This window comes from Rhinoraja longicauda, chromosome 1 (genome assembly GCF_053455715.1).
Source record: "Rhinoraja longicauda isolate Sanriku21f chromosome 1, sRhiLon1.1, whole genome shotgun sequence".
Classification (NCBI taxonomy): Eukaryota; Metazoa; Chordata; class Chondrichthyes; order Rajiformes; family Arhynchobatidae; genus Rhinoraja; species Rhinoraja longicauda.
In genome coordinates, this window is record NC_135953.1 from 101744436 (window position 1) to 101766415 (window position 21980).

At 42.2% G+C, this 21980-nt stretch overlaps 1 protein-coding gene across 5 annotated transcripts in view; it reads left to right on the forward strand.

Annotated features, from left to right (window-relative positions):
- The first annotated feature begins 14015 nt into the window (after positions 1 to 14015).
- Positions 14016 to 21980, forward strand: part of ppm1kb (protein phosphatase, Mg2+/Mn2+ dependent 1Kb) — a 31090-nt gene continuing 23125 nt past the window's right edge. The window contains exons 1-3 of one of the 5 annotated variants that reach the window (XM_078403543.1): positions 14016 to 14174; positions 17181 to 17726; positions 20535 to 20635. In XM_078403543.1, the coding sequence (XP_078259669.1) occupies positions 17287 to 17726; positions 20535 to 20635 (541 nt within the window). In that variant the 5' untranslated portion in view covers positions 14016 to 14174; positions 17181 to 17286. Of the gene's footprint in view, positions 14175 to 14518; positions 14622 to 14770; positions 14856 to 15506; positions 16483 to 17180; positions 17727 to 20534; positions 20636 to 21980 lie in introns of those variants that run through there. The other 4 variants (XM_078403581.1, XM_078403572.1, XM_078403561.1 and 1 more) reach the window with 4 other exon arrangements.

The following is a 21980-nucleotide window of genomic DNA, read 5'->3' on the forward strand; positions in this document are numbered from 1 at the left end:
AAAATAAATTGGGTTTTTTAAATAAGAATTCCTCATTGTGCCAGAAATGGTTATTGGGTGCTAAAAATGTTTATGGGATTGAATTAGCTTTGGGAATAGTTTGAACAAGAGTATCTCAGTGGATTCCTATGGGTGCTCACACATGTCTTTGCTCACACGTCCCAAAAACATGCAACTTGGTAAGTTTAATTGGACAATAAACATTGCTCACAGTGTGCTGGTGAATGGTGGAATCTGTGGGGAAATTGATAGGAATGTTGGGAGAATGAATAGCAGGAAAAATCAGTACGGGAATAGGATTGCTCCGTGAGCTAGTATAGAGTCGATGGGCTGAAATGGCCATCTTCTATATGGTATAATAAGAAAATAACTGCAGATGCTGGTACAAATCAAAGGTATTTATTCACAAAATGCTGGAGTAACTCAGCAGGTCAGGCAGCATCTCAGGAGAGAAGGAATGGGTGACGTTTCGGGTCGAGACCCTTCTTCAGACTGATGTCAGGGGGGTGGGACAAAGGAACGATATAGGTGGAGACAGGAAGACAGTGGGAGATCTGGGAAGGGGAGGGTAGAGAGGGACAGAGGAACTATCTAAAGTTGGAGAAGTCGATGTTCATACCACTCGGCTGCAAGCTGTCCAGGCGAAATATGAGGTGCTGTTCCTCCAATTTCCGGTGGGCCTCACTGTGGCACTGGATGAGGCTCATGACAGAAAGGTCAGACTGGGAATGGGAGGGGGAGTTGAAGTGCTCGGCCACCGAGAGATCAATTTGGCCAACGCGGACCGAGCGCAGGTGTTGAGCGAAGCGATCCAGTCACTATTCTCTTCCACTGGATTACTGCCTCCGATGCTGATTTGCTAGATTGTTGTGAGCATCTAGGGGTTATTTTGCAGAATGAGCTAAATGATTCACTTGATGAATTGGTCAGATTTGCAATATGTTTGCATGTTAACATGAAAGCAATAATGATCCTCTCTCATGTGGTTTCAATGAGGATGATGTTTCTGGCAGCAACCAGAAATGTAGACACAACTGCCCTCGTGTGGGGAATAATGATAGAGCAGCTTTATTTCTATTAATGTAATCTTCACTTATCCAAAGTGATGAGAGGAAGAATCGATATCGCCCCAATAAACGCAGCAATTCCCAACTAAATTACATCTGGAATTTGATCCCACGTTCCCAATGCCCAATGACTATTTTCAAATTCAGATGAAAGCAATACAAGGAAGATGTTTCGGACACAGGGAACTCCATGTAACACTTTATTTCTCTTCCAACAATCCAACCTCATATTTGGCTGAAAAATACTTTGGAACATCCTGAGATCTATCTATATATTACTAAAACTCTCTGTTTGTTTGTAATGTTATTTGTTTGTTATTTGTTATGTTAGGATGTTTGTTAGTTATCAGCTGTGTTCTTGGTTCAGGGGGGATGGAGTGGGGGATAATGGGGGGTTCAGGGGGATGGAGTGGGGGGGTGGGAAAGGGGGGGGAAAGCGGGAGGGTGCTAGACCAATGCAGGCGAGGTTTGGGGGGTTGAGGGGGAAGGAGTGGCTGAGGGGGGAGTTAGGAGACGAGGGGGGATGCAGTGGGTGAGGAGGAGGGCGGTTGAGGGGGATGGAGTGGGTGCTGGACCAATGCAGGAGAGGTTTGGGCCCAACGGGTCCACTCGGGCTAGTACTGCATAAATGCAAGTCTTTTTTCATGAACTTGGCTTTTTAAAAGCGATCCAAAATTAGAAATCTATTCCTTGACATGAAATAGATTGTTAGAAGCAATAATCTATAGATAGAATGGCTAATGGAACTTAACTCAGACAAACGTGGGCAGATGAAATATAATCCTGTCAAGTGCAAAATTATGTATTTTGGAGAGTTAAACCAGGGAAGGATATACACGGTGAACGACATGCCTCTGGGGAGTGTCGTTGAACAGAGAGACTAAGGGGTGCATGTACCGTTTCCTGAAAGAGGTGAAACAGGTAGACAAGGTGGTGAAGAAGGTATATGGCTCACTTGCCTTCATTGAACAGAGCATTGTACAGAAGATTATGATGATGACACTGCAGCTGGAATATTGTCTGCAGTTCTGGTCACCACACCACAGGTAGGATATAATTAAGCTAGATAGGGTGCAGAAAATATTCATAAAGATAATACTAGTACTGGAGGGTGTGAATGATTGGGAGGCTGGAAAGGCAGGGACTGTTTTACCTAAAGTGAAGGTGTGAAGGAGGCTGAGATATGACCTTATATGGATATATAAAATGATGAGGGGCATAGATAAAGTGGATGGTCAGTCTTTTTCCCAGGATAGGAGATCTAAAACAAGACGGCGTAGGTTGAAGGTGAGAAGGGAAAATTTTAAAGGGGTCCCGAGGAGTAGGCTTTTCGCCAAGAAGGTGGTGGGTATATGGAATGAGGTGTCAGAAGAACGAGGTGTTCGAAGCCCTTATGATTTCTACATTTAAAAAACATTTGGACAGGTGCATGGATACAGGTACATATTTGGACAAGTACAGGTGCATAGGAGAGATTTATGGAGATATGGGTCAAATGCAAGCAAATGGGACTGGCTCAGGAAGGCACCTTGACCGCATGGATAAAATGTTGTCTAAGATTCCTTAACTGAAAATAAACACAGTTTGGGACCAGATAAGATCGCCCTGAAAATTTAAAATTTTCAAGACAGTAAGTCGGGTGAAAAAGGGACAATGGATTATTGGATTACTTTATAACAAAGTCTGAATGATCAGCCAATACTAGTTCAGCATGACAGGATACTCCAAAGACGTACAGGTATGTAGGTTAATTGGCTGGGTAAATGTAAAAATTGTCCCTAGTGGGTGTAGGATAGTGTTAATGTACGGGGATCACTGGGCGGCACGGACTTGGATGGCCGAAAAGGCCTGTTTCCGGCTGATATGATATGATATGATATGATATGATAATTCACACAAGATTTCAATGACAGAAGCTGTTACATAGACTTAGAAAATATACAGATCAGCTTAGGACATAATTCCAAATGGGTTAGGCACACACTGGTTTAAGGGTGGAGTTTGCATGGTATAGCAATGGGAAGGGCATGTAACAATATCCATGTAATTTATGCATATGAGCTGTACTCATTCTCGCACATGCTCAGACTCGTGCATATAATTATGTAAATCAGGCAGTGTCTGGGGATTTGAAAAATAAAGATGGCACTGGTTTTGTTCCCAACACGAGTGGACTCGAGCCTTACTTCTCCGACTAATATGTGCTAAGTTTACCTTCATCGTAAGAGGGCACAAAACAAAACATAGGGGCAGAAGTGGGATTGAAAAGTTGTTAAACAAAAAGAGGCCATGACGATTAGCAAAAATGCTTTGAAATGCTTTCAGGAATTAGTATTTCAACGCTCAACGATCGGACTAGCTGCAAGCATAAGAGGAATGGTATGCAGGTCAGTGTGCACACAAGGCTAGGACGCAGTGTATAAATCAGTGCTGTGTTGATCCAGGGACAGATGAGTAAGAATGGTTACTTTGTCGTATTTACAGCCAAAAACTGTATTTTCTTTAAAAGCTAAGAGCTTTAAAGTTAAAAGCTGCAGAAGCAGTATTGAGAACGGCAAAAGTTGCAGAAGCAGTATTGAAGAAGCTGTGTATGGAAAACGGTCTCGAGATAAGCAGAAAGCTGTTCGAGATAAGCTGTACTGAAAACGACTGTTACCAAGGAAGACATAAACAAGGGACCTTGGAAATCTCAAATTTAATGATGTTTTGAATTCTAACGATAAAATGTACTGAAGTACAATTGTTTACCATATAAACTTGAAGGAGACCCCCTAAGACAGCACAAGCTGTGTGTGGAACAGAAAAAATAAAATTGTGTTCTAGTTTGATAATATTTTCGAGAGTAATAGAAGATATTAGTGTATATTACGCTATTAATAGAAGATATTAACAAACATTACGCAGTCGTCATGCATATAGCTGAACGATACAAAAGCTATTGAGAGCGATGAGATACGCTGATATCTCAAAATGGCGCAAACCAATTCTTCTTTCCATGTGGTTCCACAACCCAATCTAAAGTTCAAAGAAAACAGGGTAGAAGAGTGGAAAATGTTTAAACAAATGTACGAAAATTGTACAGTGATAACAGAACTGGATAAGAAGGAAAAAGAGTATCAAAAAGCAGTATTCCTGCATACTGTTGGACCGGAAGAACTGCGAATCTTCAATACCCTGCGTCGAAACGGTAGCAGATGGGAGGGATGTGAAAGTCATCATCTACCATCATCATAGGGGAGACAAATGAAACGTATGAAAGATTAATTTTCAATAAAAGAGACCAGAAACCAGGTGAAAGCATTGAATCGCATGGCGCGGAGCTGAAAGAGCTTGCTAAGACATGCAAGTTCTGCGATTGCCTGAAAGACAACCTCATTCGGGATCGCATCGTCCTTGGTATTGCAGACCAGTCAACTAGGAAGTCACTCCTTCAGAAGAGGAATCTGAAACTGCAGGACACTGTGGACATATGCAGATCCTCAGAGGTAACAGCGACAAGAATGCAGATCATCGAAGAAGACCCGACAATACACAGAGTGGGACAATACAAACGGAGGGAAAAAAGGGTTGAAATTTCCTTTGCAGAGGACAAATCAGGGACCAATCAAGTGCAAGTTCTGTGCGAGGAATCACAAGCGCAGGAAGGAGGAATGCCCCGCGTATGGGAAGGACTGCAACAGATGCAGACGACAAAACCACTTTGCCTGCTGCTGCAAGCAGAGGAAGGAGAGCACGCAGAAACGGGATCTGCACGAGGTTGTAGAGTCATCTGACACACCGTCCATTTCCCACGCAGAGTCTGTGAGTTGCATTGGGGTCAATGCAGCCGGAACCAATTCCTCTTCAGGCCTATTCGCTGAGATGCAGCTCAGCACAGAAGCCATCAAGTTTTAGATTGACTCTGGTGCCAGTGTTAATGTGATTCCCAAAGATCTTGTCCCCAACAAAGAGGACATTAGACGAGAGAAAATCGTCTTAAAGATGTACAACGGATCCAATCTGCTGGTGGAAGGTAGGACGAAAGTCATACTCCGGAACAAGATGAACAACAAGAAGTACCATGTTCATTTCATAGTGGTAGAGGAAGGCTGGCTCACACTGCTCCTGAGTGGCAAAGCGACTCAACAGATGAAACTCATCACGGTTCACTACGAGAACTTCAAGAGCCTGAATACTATTAGCAAGGCTGACTCATTAATCAAGAGGTACAAAGATGTCTTTGACGACGAAAGACCCGGGAGAATGCCAGGCAAGGTCAAATTGGTAACCCAGACAGAGGATGTGACGCCATCACAGTGTTCTGCAAAGCCGGTACCTGCAGCCATGAAACAGAACGTTAAAAATGGTCTCATGAAGCTGGTCGAGCAGGACCTCTTGACTCAAGTCGAAGAACCAACTGAGTGGTGTAGCAGGCTGGTCGTTACAGAGAAAAAGGGCAAGAAAGCATTAGAACGTTATCTTGTGTTAGTGAAACAAGTCACAAGATTGGCTAGGGTTGAAATTGTGAAATAAGACAGAACAGTTGTTACATTCAGTTAAGTTAAACCATTTTACTAGTAAGTATTATTATGAAAAGTGTTTAAGTTTGCTTTATTTTGGATCGTTGGAAAGGTAAACCCAAAATGTCAAAAAGGAAGGGATGTAACAATATCCATGTAATTTATGTATGTGAGCTGTACTCATTCTCGCACATGCTCGAGTTAGATAGAGATCTAGGGGCTAGTGGAATCAAGGGATATGGGGAGAAGGCAGACACCGGTTATTGATTGTGGACGATCAGCCATGATCACGATGAATGGCGGTGCTGGCTCGAAGGGCCGAATGGCCTCCTCCTGCACCTATTTTCTATGTTTCTATGCTCAGACTCCCGCATATAATTATGTAAATCAGTGTCCGGGGGATTTGAAAAATAAAGATGGCACTGGTTTTGTTCCCAACATGAGTGGACTCGAGCCTTACTTCTCTGACTAATTTGTGCTAAGTTTACCTTCATCGTAAGAGGGCACAAAACAAAACAGGGCACATATGGAACAATAGGGACTGTATCACAACAGAGATGATTGGATAATTCGTGTAGGAAGGAACTGCAGATGCTGGTTTAAATCGTAGATAGAAACAAAAAGCTGGAGTAATGAGACTTTCAGTCTGAAGAAGGGTCTCGACCCGAAACATCACCCATTCCCTCTCTCCTGGATGCTGCCTGACCTGCTGAGTTACTCCAGAATTTTGTGATACCTTTGATTTGTACCAGCACCTGCAGTTATTTTCCTACACAGCTTTTTATGTCTATCTTTGATTGGATAGTTTACCTGTCAACCATTTTTGAGGCGAGAAACTCAGATTGATGTCACGAGCTGAACTTATTTTGCAACTGTCTATCACTACCTGTGCTTTGCAGGATAAATAACCCAGTCATATTTTGGACTCTGCATTAGTTTAGTTCATGAGATCCTACATCAAATTTGTGCCTCCCTCCTGACCCTGAATTGGCAGCTCCAATGGAGTCCATGGTCACCTTAATAGAATTTTATCTCTGGTTTCAAAACCTAAGTACAAAGTCAAGTTAATAAACAGTGATCTTAAATTTGCAGATTGAAATGAGTTCCCAGCATAATCACGTCTGAACGGAAACCTGCCAAATCCTCCAGTTGCTTTGCATTGCCAACAATTTAACCTTGTATTAAGCTGTTTCCCAATTTCATTTTCAATCATATGCCTGTGTTATATTGTGTTACAGAGATAAGATTTTCAACTGACACTTCATTTGCCTGCTTAGCAAGAGATTGAAATGCACACGATATCTTTAAAATTCATAGCGGAAAATCTTTCCAAGAACGTTTTCAGATAGCACCACAGAAAAACTAATGATATGTTTGATTCAGTCATACAATGTTGGAAATATTAAGCAGGTTAGACAGCATCTGTGGAGAGAGAGTTTTTATTTCTCAATATCCTTTCATCAAATCGTTAAAAGGTTAGAATGTAAAGTTTTAATCCACTACAAAGGCAAGGAAATGGAAGAGAACAGAATGGAGGTCTGAGACAGGATGAAAGGCAGGCGCGATCACACACTCAAAGGGATAAAGGTTTGTCGATACTGGAGGATGAATACAGAGGGAAAAATGCAAGTGGGGTGGAGAAATGAAATGCAACATGATCACTTTGAGCTTTACAAACAAATGTGTGGAAAGCAATGGGGCAACAATACAGGCCTATGGGAACTCAGGTCATAACATAATCGTTGTGCAGATTATAGTTTTGAAGAGTCGAGAGTTGTACAGAATGGAAATTCTCAAATTGACGCTCGTGTCATGTGCCCGCTTTTGATCAATATCTCTCTTATCTCCTCAGCCTTCTATGCTCCAAGGAATAAAGGCCCAGCTGCCTCACTTCTCTCTATAACTCAGCTCCTTGAATTCTGGCAACATACTTGTAAACCTTTTCTGCACTCTTTCTAACTTAATGGCATCTTTCCTATTGCTACGTTACCAAGATGGAGCACAACACTCCAAGTACAGCCTCACCAACATCTTGTACATCGGCAACATAACATCCCAATTTCTGCATTCAATGCACTCAAATGAAGGCCAGTCTGCCTTTTTCACTACCCTGTCCATCTGTGACACCATTTTCAGGAATATCCATTGATATTCTCCTTATAATTACCATACAGTTACCCAAGCATTGCCACCTGCAAATGAAAAAGTGTCCTGTTTTAAACAGAAAATGTTATAAAATTTGAACTTATAAACTTAAATAATAATCATATTACCATTAGCATTTTATGCACTCCAGTGCTTGCAGTGGTCTTCAGAGGTGCAGGCTGCTAGGTTAATTGGATGCTGTAAATTGCCCCAAATGTGCAGGTGAGCAGCAGAATCTGGGGGAAATTGATGTCAATGTGGGGAGGAGAAAATGTGTTAGAGTTGGATTCTGTAAAAAAAATGGGCTGTCGTGGGCTCGGTGGGCTGAAGTGCTTGCTTCCATGGTGCATCTCAATGACTATGAAAGCAAAACAATGTCTTTTTCGTTAGAACATGCTACTCCCCAAAAAGTATGGAGTTTGATTTCATCTCTTGGCTGTAGAATCTCTCAAGTTGGGGTGGAAAGGGCTTTTCTTACGATTGGAAAGATAATTTGGAATTAAGATTCCATGTTATAGAAATATCCAAAAAATAACGGAAAACCATCTTCAAGAAAAGCTGCTTTACATTCCTGATCTATGTAAAGCACGTGAATATGATAAATTTAATGTTAGCTTATAGTATTAAAGTAGATATTACAAGTTGTTGTAATTTACCCAGAGACATGTGGTGATGAACTGGAATGTGCAATTCTACTACCCAATAGCATCCAAAAGGGTCTGCCCACTTAGGTGATTTTTTAGGTGACTGCCATAGTCGTAGCAGGTCGCCAAAAAACCGGCGACTGGACCCCCTCCGACAATGTCTATGACAAGCTATAACCACCCACCACCTAGTCGACGTCAAGGTATGGCAAGCTACTGACAACCAGCGACCCAATCGTGGTGGGTAGGACGTCCACCTACGACCGCACCTACGATAACCTACGATGACACCTACAATAACCTACTGCCATAGAGGCGACAACCTACGACAACCAAAATTAACCTATGTCCACCCTTCTTCAGACTGGTGTCAGGGGAAGGGGGCGGGACTAGGATAGGATGTAGTGGGAAACAGGAAGACAGTGGGAGAACTGGGAAGGGGGAATAGGAGGGACAGAGGAACTTAATAAATTAAACAAAAAGGTTCACACCCTCACAGAAGCCTGTGCTAATTTAAACTGTGGGAGTTGTTTCAATGCCTAGCATTTACTCTTCCCTTCATTCTTTATGAGCGGAGATCATAGAATGGAGACAAAAACAAAGCTGACATGGGTGATGACAAATATTGACTAACCATCTTAAACAATGGCCTGCATTCAGCCATATCCACATTGAGCATACTTGAGCTATAACTGTAATACAATCCCATTACTACACAACTTTGCAATTATAGCATGCAGGATATTGATATCCCCTATGTTTTTTGTTTAATAAACGCAAATGCAGATAAAGCTTTACATAGATAACATCTCTAAAGGTACATCCCTAAGGGTATAAGAGCTCAATATTTTACGATAACATTATATTGAATGCAGGCGGATCCATTTATCTCTGACCTTATTAATCCTATTTATACATGCTCTTAAATTGTTTACACTTGTTAGTTTCCGCCAAGACTTTAGTCATATTAATTCCAGGTAGTTTCAATAGAATAATTTTCTTCAACTAACCAAACCTGTCAAACAACTTTTACTTGCCAATCCACAATATCTTTAACATCAATGAACATGGAAAATAAAAACTGTGCCAATTTTCTTAATGTCTCATTGAATTAAGCCACACGTCAATCTTTAATTTTGGAGCACCTATCAGTATACTATCTTGGCTGGTACTCTCAGAGTGGAACTGATAGAATACTGCAATGTAAACAGTACATCTTTCAGGTAAAACTTTAAACCCTTCAGCAGTGTTCCGAAAAAAGATTAACTATACAGAGAGGCCCACCATTCTCCCTGGTTTCCTGTCCAATATATATCCCTCACTAAGATCTGCAAATTATCTGGACATTCTCTCATTGCTGCTTCTCCTTGAGGTTGTAGAAAAGTCCCGCACCAAAACGTCACCTGTCCATTCCCTCCAAAGATGCTGCCTGACCCACTGAGTTCCCCCAGCACTTTGTTTTGTGCTGAACATTCCAGCATCTGCAGTCTCTTGCACTTAATCACAGGTTATTTGAACTATAAAGAGAAAAAGAGAAACAGGTGGAAATACTGAACAATCCAGGCAACATCTATAGAAAGTGAAAGAAACTTAGCAACTGAGAGTAGATTCTGAAATGTTAACTTTGTTCCTATCCACTCAGATGCTTGCTAACCTTCTGGGTATTTTTGTGTATGTTGTTCTTATTTCCAGTATCTTCTAACCAATTGTAAGATCCTATATAATTAAACATCTGAGGTTTGTTTGTGGACAAAGATTTCTCTATTATTTCACTTCACTAATAATCTTGATGTTAATACCTATACTTTATACAGTGGTTCTTCTCCACTCAAAGATAACCAGTCCTTTGCCATATGTTACGCTGTGGAATCTCAGAGTCATAGAGTTTTTAACCCACCACCCCCATGCCAAACATCAAGTAACCATCAGTATTTGAAAATGAATTAAAATAATTTGCTGCATAATGGCTTGATATCAAAATGTTTGTTGTTGCCTGATCTAAAATAAACTGACAATGCCGAGCTTTACCCGTCCCTTATTCTGTAGGAGTAAAGAGATCACCTATTGGAAGAAAAAGCAAAGCTGTCAATGATATGAAATTATACTAACACCCGATGCAATGTCCTGCATACCACACCCTGGGAACATTTGCGTTGTTGCTACAAAAGCAATCTCCAGTGACTCTTCTGATCCCTTACTGTATGTATATTATTCATCCAACAGCTCTGATGAAGTGTTGTAATTTTCCTCAGATGCTGCCTGATCTACTGAGTGTTTCCACTATTATGTCACAACCAACACAAACATTATTGTTTATCTCATTCACCTGAGCAATATACCCCAGGGTACTTTCAAAGAGTAGAAACAAAGACCTGCAGATGCTGGTTTACCTAGGAAAGACACAATATGCGAGAGTAACTCTGCTGGTCAGGCAGCATCGCTGGAGAACTTGGATAGGTAAAACATTACTTATACATGTTCTCCAGGAAGGCTGCCTGAGCTGGAGAGTGACACCTGCATTTTGTGCCTGTACTTTCAAAGAGAATCGCCAAACATAAATTAACAACAAATCACAAGACATTAGGGCAATTTTCAGGTATGAGCAAAATTAAAGGAGGGCGGATATCTCAGGTGGTCGTGGGGTTGGAGATTTCAAAGGGAAATGGGGATCAGCAAGCATAGCGTGGCGGGAGAATGGGATGATAGGAATTATGAAAAAGGTAGCAGAGTTTTGGATGATGAAACAAAGTTATCAGAGGATGCACAAGTCACAGGCTGCAGATAGAAAAGGACAAAGAAGCACAAATTGTTTGTGTCATCCCCGTCCTGGCAGTAGCTTGATTGAGGCGTTTCCAACAAAAACGTTTGTGAATGCTGTGCATGTGTTTGAGAAGTTGTCAAGGACCCTGGAGAGATTAATGATGGGATAATAGTTGCAAAGCTAATAGGAACATGGCTTTTATACGCAGGTAAAGATGTTGCCAGCATTATTGTAGGAGATATGTTCTCGGGGAGTTAATCATGTTTATGAGCACAACATTCTCTGAAAAGGCGGGCCTGTTAAAAATATTAAATAACGGATCCCAGGAAGGGCAAAACACAAAGTACTGAAGGAACTCAACGAGTTAGGCAGTAGCAATGGAGGGAAATAGATAGCTGACCTTTCGGATAGGACCCAACTTCAGTGAGGAAGGGTCCTGATCCAAATTGTTGGTAGTTCATTTCCCTCCACAGATGTTGCCTGACCCGCTAAGTTCCTCCAACACTTTGCTTTTTGATCAAGATTCCAGCATCTAGTCTTTTGACTCTCACAGAAAGGGCAATTGGGTGATTGAAAGTTTGACAATAATAGGGGTGAGAAAGCAAAATGTTGTTCTCGTGAACACGATGCATTCATTGAGGGCGTGAAGGGTGCTAGCATTGAAAATAGAGAAAGATGAAAGTTTGAATCAAAATTCTTGGAAATTTCTGCTTGACTGAAATGAGAGGGGGAGGATGTGTTGTATGAAGGACATTGTTTTGGGTGCTTGGTCATTTTTGCTTGGTTTTTCCAGGCTTGTTTTTGCTTCGTCTATGATTTCATCACACGGTAGCGCAGCGGTAGAGTTGCTGCTTTACAGCGAATGCAGCGCCGGAGACTTAGGTTCGATCCTGACTACGGGTGCTGCACTGTAAGGAGTTTGTACGTTCTCCCCGTGACCTGCGTGGGTTTTCTCCGAGATCTTCGGTTTCCTCCCACACTCCAAAGACGTACAGGTATGTAGGTTAATTGGCTGGGTAAATGTAAAAATTGTCCCTAATGGGTGTAGGATAGTGTTAATGTACGGAGATCGCTGGGCGGCACGGACTTGGTGGGCCGACAAGGCCTGTTTCCGGCTGTATATATATGATATGATATGATATAAAGAATAAAGAAAGGGGGATTGATTGCTAAGCATAAGAGCAACTCCCACTCTGAGTTAATCATGTTTCCTGTTGGCAGCTGGCCAGATGAGTCAATCTTGCTGGCAAAATTCATGAGAGAAGAATCGTCTCATGGGGAGAAAGCATCTTTAATCCAAGCAGTCCCTTTTGTAGTGAGGACGACTTGCTTCCACATTTGTTTTGTGAATTCTGAGGTGGCTTCTGAGATAAATGTGGGAACTAGAGGTGCAGCAGGATGTGGCTGAAGGGACAGGGTACCAAGTAGTTTATGAGGTGACATGATCCTTCCACCACTTCCTTGTGCTCCAGAGGCATGAGGTTCTCAATACCATCCTAAATGTTCCTTCCCCACTTTAAGTAGTCATGGGTCTGATGTTCCCAGGAGTGGAGATGTTGAAGTTTTTATTAAGAAAACTTTGAGCACATCCTTGTTTTTTTTTCTCTGTTGTTCCCCTAGTTGCAGTAAGAATTCAGAGCTATCTTTGCATTTCTGGATGACGGCAGTGAGTAGTTTGGCAGGTGGCAGCAAAGCCCTTTAGGAAAATATGTGGTTTAGCCAGCTAGATCTGTCAGTAAATGACTAAACTAAGTTGACCAGTGCAATGCTTGTCAAACTACTAGTTACAACCTTGCATTCATGATGGAATATTAAGCATAGAATCACTTGATTAGCTGCTTTGGAAAACAGTGTTTGGACCAGGCCTATGGATCAGTATGGGTCAATGCTGGAGGGTGGTCATGGTTTGACATTGGCTCCATAGATATGTGATTGAGGAATGGTTGAGGAACAATGCTAGTGTCAACAGTGAACAATGTCCAAGATTTGGCCTGCAGGCCCACTTCCCATGGAAGACATAGCCCATAGTCACGATCTAAGGCTGGGAGGCTTGTGGTGCGTTAATCCGTGTTGAGCCCAGAGAAAGATATAGCTCAGAAACAGGCTCTTCAGCACACTGAGTCTACACCAAACATCAAGACTGACCAATTAATTTACTCTTTGGTATTCTGAGGATGACAGCAGGTTGTTTGATCATTTTCATTTCTCCTTGACAGATCATATTCTTATATTGAGTGAGCAGATCACTAAATTTAAGTTGAAGCCTAACCTGATCATCTATAATTACTGTATCAAAACATTTTATCAACAACATTCATGTTTAAATTTGGTTAATTATAAAAACTACCTGGTTAAAGCTGTCGTAGGAACAAGGAACAAAAAAAATGTGAAAAATGTTTGTTCAACCTTCGAATGGAAATTTCCCTTGGATTTGAGGGAGTACAAAATGAACTCTGCATTTGGAGACGCGGCTCGGCTAATCGATTTAATGGTAGTAGAACGTCATAGATGTAGCGATGTGGCAGCTTAGAAAGAAATAGAGGATCAAGACCAGTGATATTGTGAACTCTCCGTGCAAACTATCAGGTGAGGCAAATTGAATCAAGCGATTATATGTTGTGCCGTTAGCTTCATATTGTAGCCTTTAACCTTAAAGGAGTTCAATGCAGCAAAATTCCTTAGATTTCAGCTGTTCGTTTCTTTTAAGGAAAGACAATGCTGTAAATTAATATAAAAATATAATCCTAGTGTTTAGCAAAATTGACATGTAAGGCCTCACATGAAGGTTAACCTTTCTGTTGAAGTGTAAGGTATCATGATGCATGCAGTGCAGGCATCGTTTGCAAGCATGGTTATGTTATTGGTTGCAAAGTTGACGAATTGGAATGAGCGCCTGGTACAACGCCCCATTGCAAGGGAGAAAGACAAGAGAGCGAGAGTCATGTAATCACAACAGTTTTTGTCGTTGCGCCAGGGTCATGACGTTTCTCTCGATCGTCTGGTGCGAATCGTTTCCATAAGAATAAACACCATCGACAACATCGCGCAGGGGGTAAAGGTAGGCTGCAAACAAAGTCTGTGCAAGATGCGTGCAAATGGAGACGCTTTTTAAAGATAAAATACCGCAGAAAGGGGAAGAGAGGGTTGCAAGGCATGGTTGCAAAATGCATTTGATTGCAGCAGCACGCAAGAAGCATTGCAGTGTGCGGATTGGAAGTGCAATTGCTGTTGTTAGTTGATTTTGGCCTTTTTTTCGTTCCCGTCTCATGCTAAATCGTTGTTAGTGTTGTGGAATAGCCGGCGTTAAACAATCAATGCCAAGTGGATGTCCCTGTGGCTGTGGCTGCGGCGCGCTGACGGAGCCCAGCTTGCAGCACCGTCTCCACGGACAACGCTGCCCGCTCTTCCCTTGACGGTCGTCAATCACGACTGTTACCGAGGCGGTCACATTTCTGAATGGATATTTTGATCTTGTCGCTTCTCTCCCGCTGGTTCACTTCCAGAGGTCCGTGATCTTCACGCTCCGGGTTTCCACAGGGGCGGGGGGGGGGGGGGGGGACAGAGGGGCAGGGCGGGAAGTCCCGCCCACCGTGGTGTCTGGTTGGCTCCTGACGTGCCCGCCCGCGTTGGCTTGGCCCTGCCATTGGACGGGCCCGGACGTCAGTCAGCGCCCGGCCACCGCCCCTCAACCGAAGCTGCGCGCGGGGGGTTTGGCGGCGCCACCGTCGGCGGCGTCCAGGTAGTAATGGTGGTGATGGTAGCGGGGTCCAGGTAGTAATGGTAGCGGGGTCCAGGTAGTAATGATGGTGATGGTAGCGGGGTCCAGGTAGTAATGATGGTGATGGTAGCGGGGTCCAGGTAGTAATGGTAGCGGGGTCCAGGTAGTAATGATGGTGATGGTAGCGGGGTCCAGGTAGTAATGGTGGTGATGGTAGCGGGGTCCAGGTAGTAATGGTAGCGGGGTCCAGGTAGTAATGATGGTGATGGTAGCGGGGTCCAGGTAGTAATGATGGTGATGGTAGCGGGGTCCAGGTAGTGGTGGTGAAAATAGTAGCGGGGTCCAGGTAGTAGTAGTAGTGGTGGTGGTAATGGTAGCGGGGTCCAGGTACGAGTGGTAATGGTAGCGGGGTCCAGGTAGTGGTGGTAATGTTAGGGGGGTCCAGGTAGTGGTGGTGGTGGTAATGGTAGCGGGGTCCAGGTAATGGTGGTGGTATTAATGGTGGTGGTAGTAATGGTAGCGGGGTCCAGGTAGTGGTGGTGGTAGTGGTGGTAGTAATGGTAGCGGGGTCCAGGTGGTAATGGTAGCGGGGTACAGGTGGTAATGGTAGCGGGGTCCAGGTGGTGGTGGTGGTAATGGTAGCGGGGTCCAGGTACGAGTGGTAATGGTAGCGGGGTCCAGGTGGTGGGTGGTGGTAACGGTAGCGGGGTCCAGGTAATAGTAATGGTAATGGTAGCGGGGTCCAGGTAATAGTGATGGTAGCGGGGTCCAGGTAGTAGTAATGGTAATGGTAGCAGGGTCCAGGTGGTAGTGGTAATGGTAGCGGGGTCCAGGTAGTGGTGGTAGTAATGGTAGCGGGGTCCAGGAACTAGTGGTAGTAATGGTAGCGGGGTCCAGGAACTAGTGGTAATGGTAGTGGGGTCCAGGTAGTAGTGGTGGTAATGGTAGCGAGTTCCAGGTAGTAGTGGTGGTAATGGTAGCGGGGTCCAGGTAGTAGTGGTAATGGTAGCGGGGTCCAGGTAGTGGTAAACTGGAAATGGTAGCGGGGTCCAGGTGGTGGTAGTGGTAGTAGTAGTAATAGTAGTAGTAGTAGTAGTAGTGGTGGTAAACTGGTAATGGTAGCAGGGTCCAGGTGGTGGTAAACTGGTAGTGGTAGTTAGTGGTAGCGGGGTCCAGGTGGTGGTAGTGGTAGCAGTAGTAATAGTAGTAGTAGTAGTAGTAGTAGTGGTGGTAAACTGGTAATTGTAGTGGGGTCCAGGTGGTGGTAGAGGTAGCAGTAGTAATAGTAGTAGTAGTGGTGGTAAACTGGTAATGGTAGTGGGGTCCAGGTGGTGGTAAACCGGTAGTGGTAGTTAGTGGTAGAGGGGTCCAGGTGGTGGTAGTGGTGGTAGTAATGGTGGTGGTGGTAAACTGGTAATGGTAGTGGGGTCCAGGTAGTGGTAGTAGTAGTAGTGGTGGTGGTAGTAAACTGGTAGTGGTAGCGGGGTCCAGGTGGTGGTGGTGCAGTGGCGACGTCGTCCTGGTGGTGGCGGGGTGGTGGTGAAGCGGCGGCGTCCAGGTGGTGGTGGTGAAGCGGTGGCAGTGGCGGCTGCTGGGAGGCAGGCATGCAGGCAGCGAGATGTTTCGACGCTGTTTCCCGACTCCAGAGGTGTTGCAGGAAAGCTTAGATTGCCCAGGGCGGACCGTGTAACTCCATCTTTTGCTTCATCTTCCACCCCCAACCCACTTTTTCCCCCCCCCCCCCCAACCCACTTTACTTCATATTTCCACCCGCACCCCCATCACACAATTTGGCGGCACCTCCACGTATCGTCTGCTGCTCCTTTGCCCCTCGTGTGGGGCCTCTCGACATCCCCGCCCCCTTCTGCAGCTAACTCCCCATCTTCGTCCTTTCACCCCCGAGAAAGGATGTCATGGAGTGCAGACAGCACCTGCGAACCCCCTTCTCCAGCAAGATGCTTACATATTGTGGAATAGTGTGGACAAAAGCTTAAACTGATCCAATGTGTCCCCCCATTTCCCCCTTTACAAAATAAATAAGCCCTAGATTTGTTGGCAGGCCAGTGTGATCTTAGTTGATGTACACACATTTGGTTCCCTTGTACTAAGTTTACAATTTGTATTTGCTTCTTGACACTTAAGACGTGAAGGTAATCGTTTTGTTTCTTAAAGTGAATGATGTGCCCCTGTAGGAATAGAAGAATTCCGTTTTTTTATATTAGACAACTGTCTGCACCATGGCACAATTCCTGAATTGACTTGAGGAGTTAGGTGATGCCCCCTCTAAAATGACTGTCTATTTCTATTCTTATTGTTAATTGTGTTTTTGTTTGCTTCTTATTGCAGAAAACCTCTGGATTCCTCAGATATTTGAAATTGGTCATCCAAACTGAAAGAAATCTTTTTTGTTCATCTCAATCTTTCTTCTTGGCTGATTTCTGTGCATTAAGTTATGTCAACAGCTGTACTAATCACCTTGTGTAGATCTGGTGGCTTTCAAGTGAGAAGACGAGGACTGTTGACCTTCAAGCTGCTTCAGGACGAAAAACGCCTGGTGGTTCTTTACCATACTACAACTGGTGATCGAAGGTCATCTCGGTTTGATGTAGATGGCGGTGGCCGTCTAACACCTTGGGATTCTTTTGGTATTTGGGACAACCGCATCGATGAACCAATTCTGCTTCCACCAAGCATAAAATATGGCAAACCCATTCCAAATGTTAGCCTGGGAAAAGTTGGGTGTGTTACTCAAATAGGCCAACGCAAAGAAAATGAGGACCGTTTCAATATTGGAATGCTGACTGATAACGTGATGTATTTTGCAGTATATGATGGACATGGTGGAACAGCGGCAGCTGATTTTTGTGACAAATACATGGCAAAGTATATTGTGTATGTATCTCTTCAGATATTTTAGTTTGTAAGCCATTAATTTGGGATGTTCATGTAATTTATTATTAGAAAATATAGTTGTCATTCAAAATATTCATAATTCAATCCTTGCAAGTGAACATAAGTACGGTTTATAGTTCAATGTTATTTTGTTAAAAATGGCATGAGATATATTTTTAAAAACGGCTTTATGGAGAGGATAGTGTTTGAAGCGTTCGTTATTCCAACATTCTGTAGGGGGGGAAGGAATATATAGTGTGCATCATTTAAGATAAATTTGTATGTGGCTGTCAAGTTTGGAATGTTAGGTGGAATGGAGTGACACCCATACCCTAGGCTGATTCTGCTCGCCCCCCCCCAACAGTCTTCAGGCAGGCACAGTATGCTCTAACAGCAAATGGACTGAACATCCTGAAATGTTCATCGTTCAAACAAATCAATAATCTGACTAAAATTGATACAATTGAGGTATTTATGACACATGATTTGGTTGATGAAGAGACACCAACTTCACTGGAAGGAAGAAACTATGGATCTGATTTTCAAATTGGATTTGGACCATTCGGAAGCAAATTGTGAAACACGGGGACATATTTAGAAAAAGGCAGATAAATGGAGTTGATTTTGGATCAACCGTGAGTAATGTAGGATGGGTTCCACCTGTTCTTAAAAGTTTGCTTTAGTCTCCGGTATCGTCTTGTTTTAAGTGTCAGATTCTTATTGGGTGGATACCTTTCATTCTGCAGTCATGCCTTCAATCCAGTTTTTGCTTTCTTGCCTGACCAGGGATCTGCAGATCATTTTCAGTGAGCATGTCATAGATTCATTTGTCACTTTTTTTAAATGCACTCATAAATATTTCTGTAGCAGACCTTTACTGACAGTATTATTAATTCTTGTGGTAGTTATCTTGTTTAAGCGAACACAGCTTACTTAATCAGTCTGAAGAAGGGTCTCGAAACATCTTTGATTTAAACCAGCATTTGCAGTTCTTCCTACACAGCTTACTTGAAGATTACTTTGCAGCATTTTGGGGCAGTATATGTAGGTGATTTTAACGTTCCAATATAAATTCTTATTACCAGTGAATTTTTTTCCTCTGAGTAACCAATTCAATTTTTCACTAGCAATTGCAGATCTTGCTTTAGAAAATTAGATCTTTTTTTTTTAAAGACATCCTTCCTTTGATTTTACTTTTATCTATTTGTACATTTTTATCTTCACTTACATTTTCCGTGATCTTTAGAATATTCATAATGTTGAGACTGGGTTGGTTCCAGTTTCAGTCAAAAATAGTGTGAGTTGTGGTATTGGATATTAGGATTATAACATTTGTCATCCAATTTTCTGGAGTGTGAAATGTATTGACCCCACCGTGTGTAACTGAACTGCATTTGGGATCAGAAATAGGCATTTCATATCCCTAATCATTTCTTTACTGAATGTGGAATACATTCTATTTTGTAATTTTATTTAGGAGGTAAATTTAATTTTATCTCTTGACCTGCATGTTACTTCAGTGTTTTTAAAAGTGAAGAAAAAATTTGCATAGTGACTTTCTTGTCCTCAAGGGCAATCCATTACACTCAGTGGCCGTACAACGTATTTTCATTGTTGCTAATGTAAGGTAGGCAAAGAAAGCAGCTAATTTGTATACAACAAGGTCCTACCAAGAAAAATGACCTTGCTGTATAGAAATATTTTTAATGAGATAAGAGTGGTCAGAATTCATGAGAATGTTTCTAATGCAAATAATTAGAGGAATGTTGTTGGTTAGCAGAGGGTTGGAAGAGAGATTATTTTGAAAAGGTGGAATAACCTTATTAAGAATAACAGGCTTGTTTGGCAAACAAATAAACCTGTAAATGCTGGAATCTGGAACGAGAATCAAGTCGGATGAAGGATCTTAAACCTGGTTTCTCTTTCTACAGATATTACTTGGCTTTCTGGGTACTTATGAGCATTTGTTACCAGGCTTGGATTAATATCCACAACATGTCACTGTTGTACTGTGCAGTGGCATTTTTGATTACATGGCAAAGTCTGGAGTGGGTTTAATCTTACAACCTTCTGACTTTGAGACAAATGTTTGCACTTAGCCAAGCTACCAATTGATGCTTTCAATGGATGGCATAGCATCTCCCATAATGTGCAGGGACTTGGCATTTATGAAATTCCCTATCTTTTTAATAAATAGATGAACTTGGAGGTTTTGTTTTAAACAGTTTTGCAGCATGATGAGATTATTGTGCAACTTGTGAAAGCTTGCCAACATGCTTTGAGTTTCATCATCAGTTAATTTTCCACTTTTTGAGATAGATAACTGAAGATGCACCTACCATTAGACTGCATTAATATAAAATTGATACATTTAAAATAATTTAAGGCTCTGTGTATAGTATATTATACCATGAACAATATTAATTCCCCTTTAAAAAATGTGTGCAAAATTCAGTTGGCAGCTGAATTTCTTAAATTTAGAATGATAGGGCAGCAGCACATTTTGAGGAATAGTGTTTTGAAATGTTCTGAATGTCACAAAAAACATGATCTACTTTCCATTGCAACATTCGGTGTGCAAATTCCTACTGCATTTCCCAACTTGCACTCTGAAAAAGACTTCAGATGTCGCTGAAGTTGAAGAAAATTCCATGCAATTGCATAATTTAATATCAGAGTTAAACATGATGTCACATTGCTTTTTTTTTTACACTTATTGTTTTGGTACTGAGTACTGGATTGTGCCATTTGTTTAAATTTTAAGTCACACTAAAGTATGATTTACAAGTTTCATTGTTTCTTATTTAGGAAATGCCTTTCGCGTGAGGAAGATCTAGAGATTGTGCTGACTAAAGCATTTTATGAGACAGACAAGGAATTTGCAAGACAAGTTCATTTATCTAAAAATGGTAGGTATCTTTTTATTGAAAGCCTTCTAGTAAGAATGATTTAGTTGACATGAGTTGTTATAGCAAATGTTAAAAGCATTTATTGATGCATTGATGAAGCATAAATTATTTCAAAGTGCTCTAGTGTCGTTGGGGAAAATACAAATATCAGAAACATCAATTTTAATACCACACGTGTATGATAAGGTGACCAGTAATGCTTGCCAGTTTAGGGTTATTGTTTGTTATTTATAGTTCTTAAATATTAATGTTGTAAATGAAACTTAAGATTATGCAACTAAAGTGAAAGATTTAATGCATTGGAATTAACAAAGTTAAATAGTTGTGCTGTAGGATTGAAATGTCATTAGTTAAAATCTTTTTGCTTTCGACTGAATCACATTTTAATAGAAAATATGTGCAGGAGGAGGCCATTTGGCCCTTCGAGCCAGCACCACAATTCATTGTGATCATGGCTGATCAACCACAATCAGTAACCTGTGCCTGCCTTCTCCCCATATCCCTTGATTCCACTAGCCCCGAGAGCTCTATCCAACTCTCTTATAAATTCATCCAGTGAATTGGCGTCCACTGCCTTCTGTGGCAAAGAATTCCACAAATTCACAACTCTCTGGGTGAAAAAGTTTATTTTCACCTCAGTATTAAATGGCTTCCCCTTTATTCTTAGACTGTGGCCCCTGGTTCTGGACTCCCCCAACATTGGGAACATTCTTCCTGCATCTAGCTTGTCCAGTCCTTTAATAATTTTATACGTCTCTATAAAATCCCCTCTCGTCCTTCTAAACTCCAGTGAATACAAGCCCAGTCTTTCCAATCTTTCCTCATATGATAGTCCCTCCATCCCAGGGATTAACCTCGTGAACCTACGCTGCATTGCCTCAATAGCAAAGACGTTCTATCTCAAATTAGGAGACCAAACCTGCACACAATACTCCAGATGTGGTCTCACTAGGGCCTTATACAACTGCAGAAGGATCTCCTTGATCCTATACTCAAATCCTCTCGCCATTCTCCAACATGCCATTAGCTTTCTTCACTGCGGTCTGTACCTGCACACTTACTTTCGGTGACTTTCAGTACAAGGACACCAAGGTCTCATTGCACTTCCCCTTTACCTAATCTGACACCATTGAGATAATAATGTGCCTCTGTTTTTGCCGCCAAAGTGGTAACCTCACATTTATCTACATTATACTGCATTTGCCCACTCACTCAACCTGTCCAAGTCACCCTGTAACCTCCTAACATCCTCCTCACAGTCCACACTGCCACCCAGCTTTGTGTCATCCGCAACCTTGCTAGTGTTACTTCTAATTCTATCATCCAAATCATTAATACATACTGT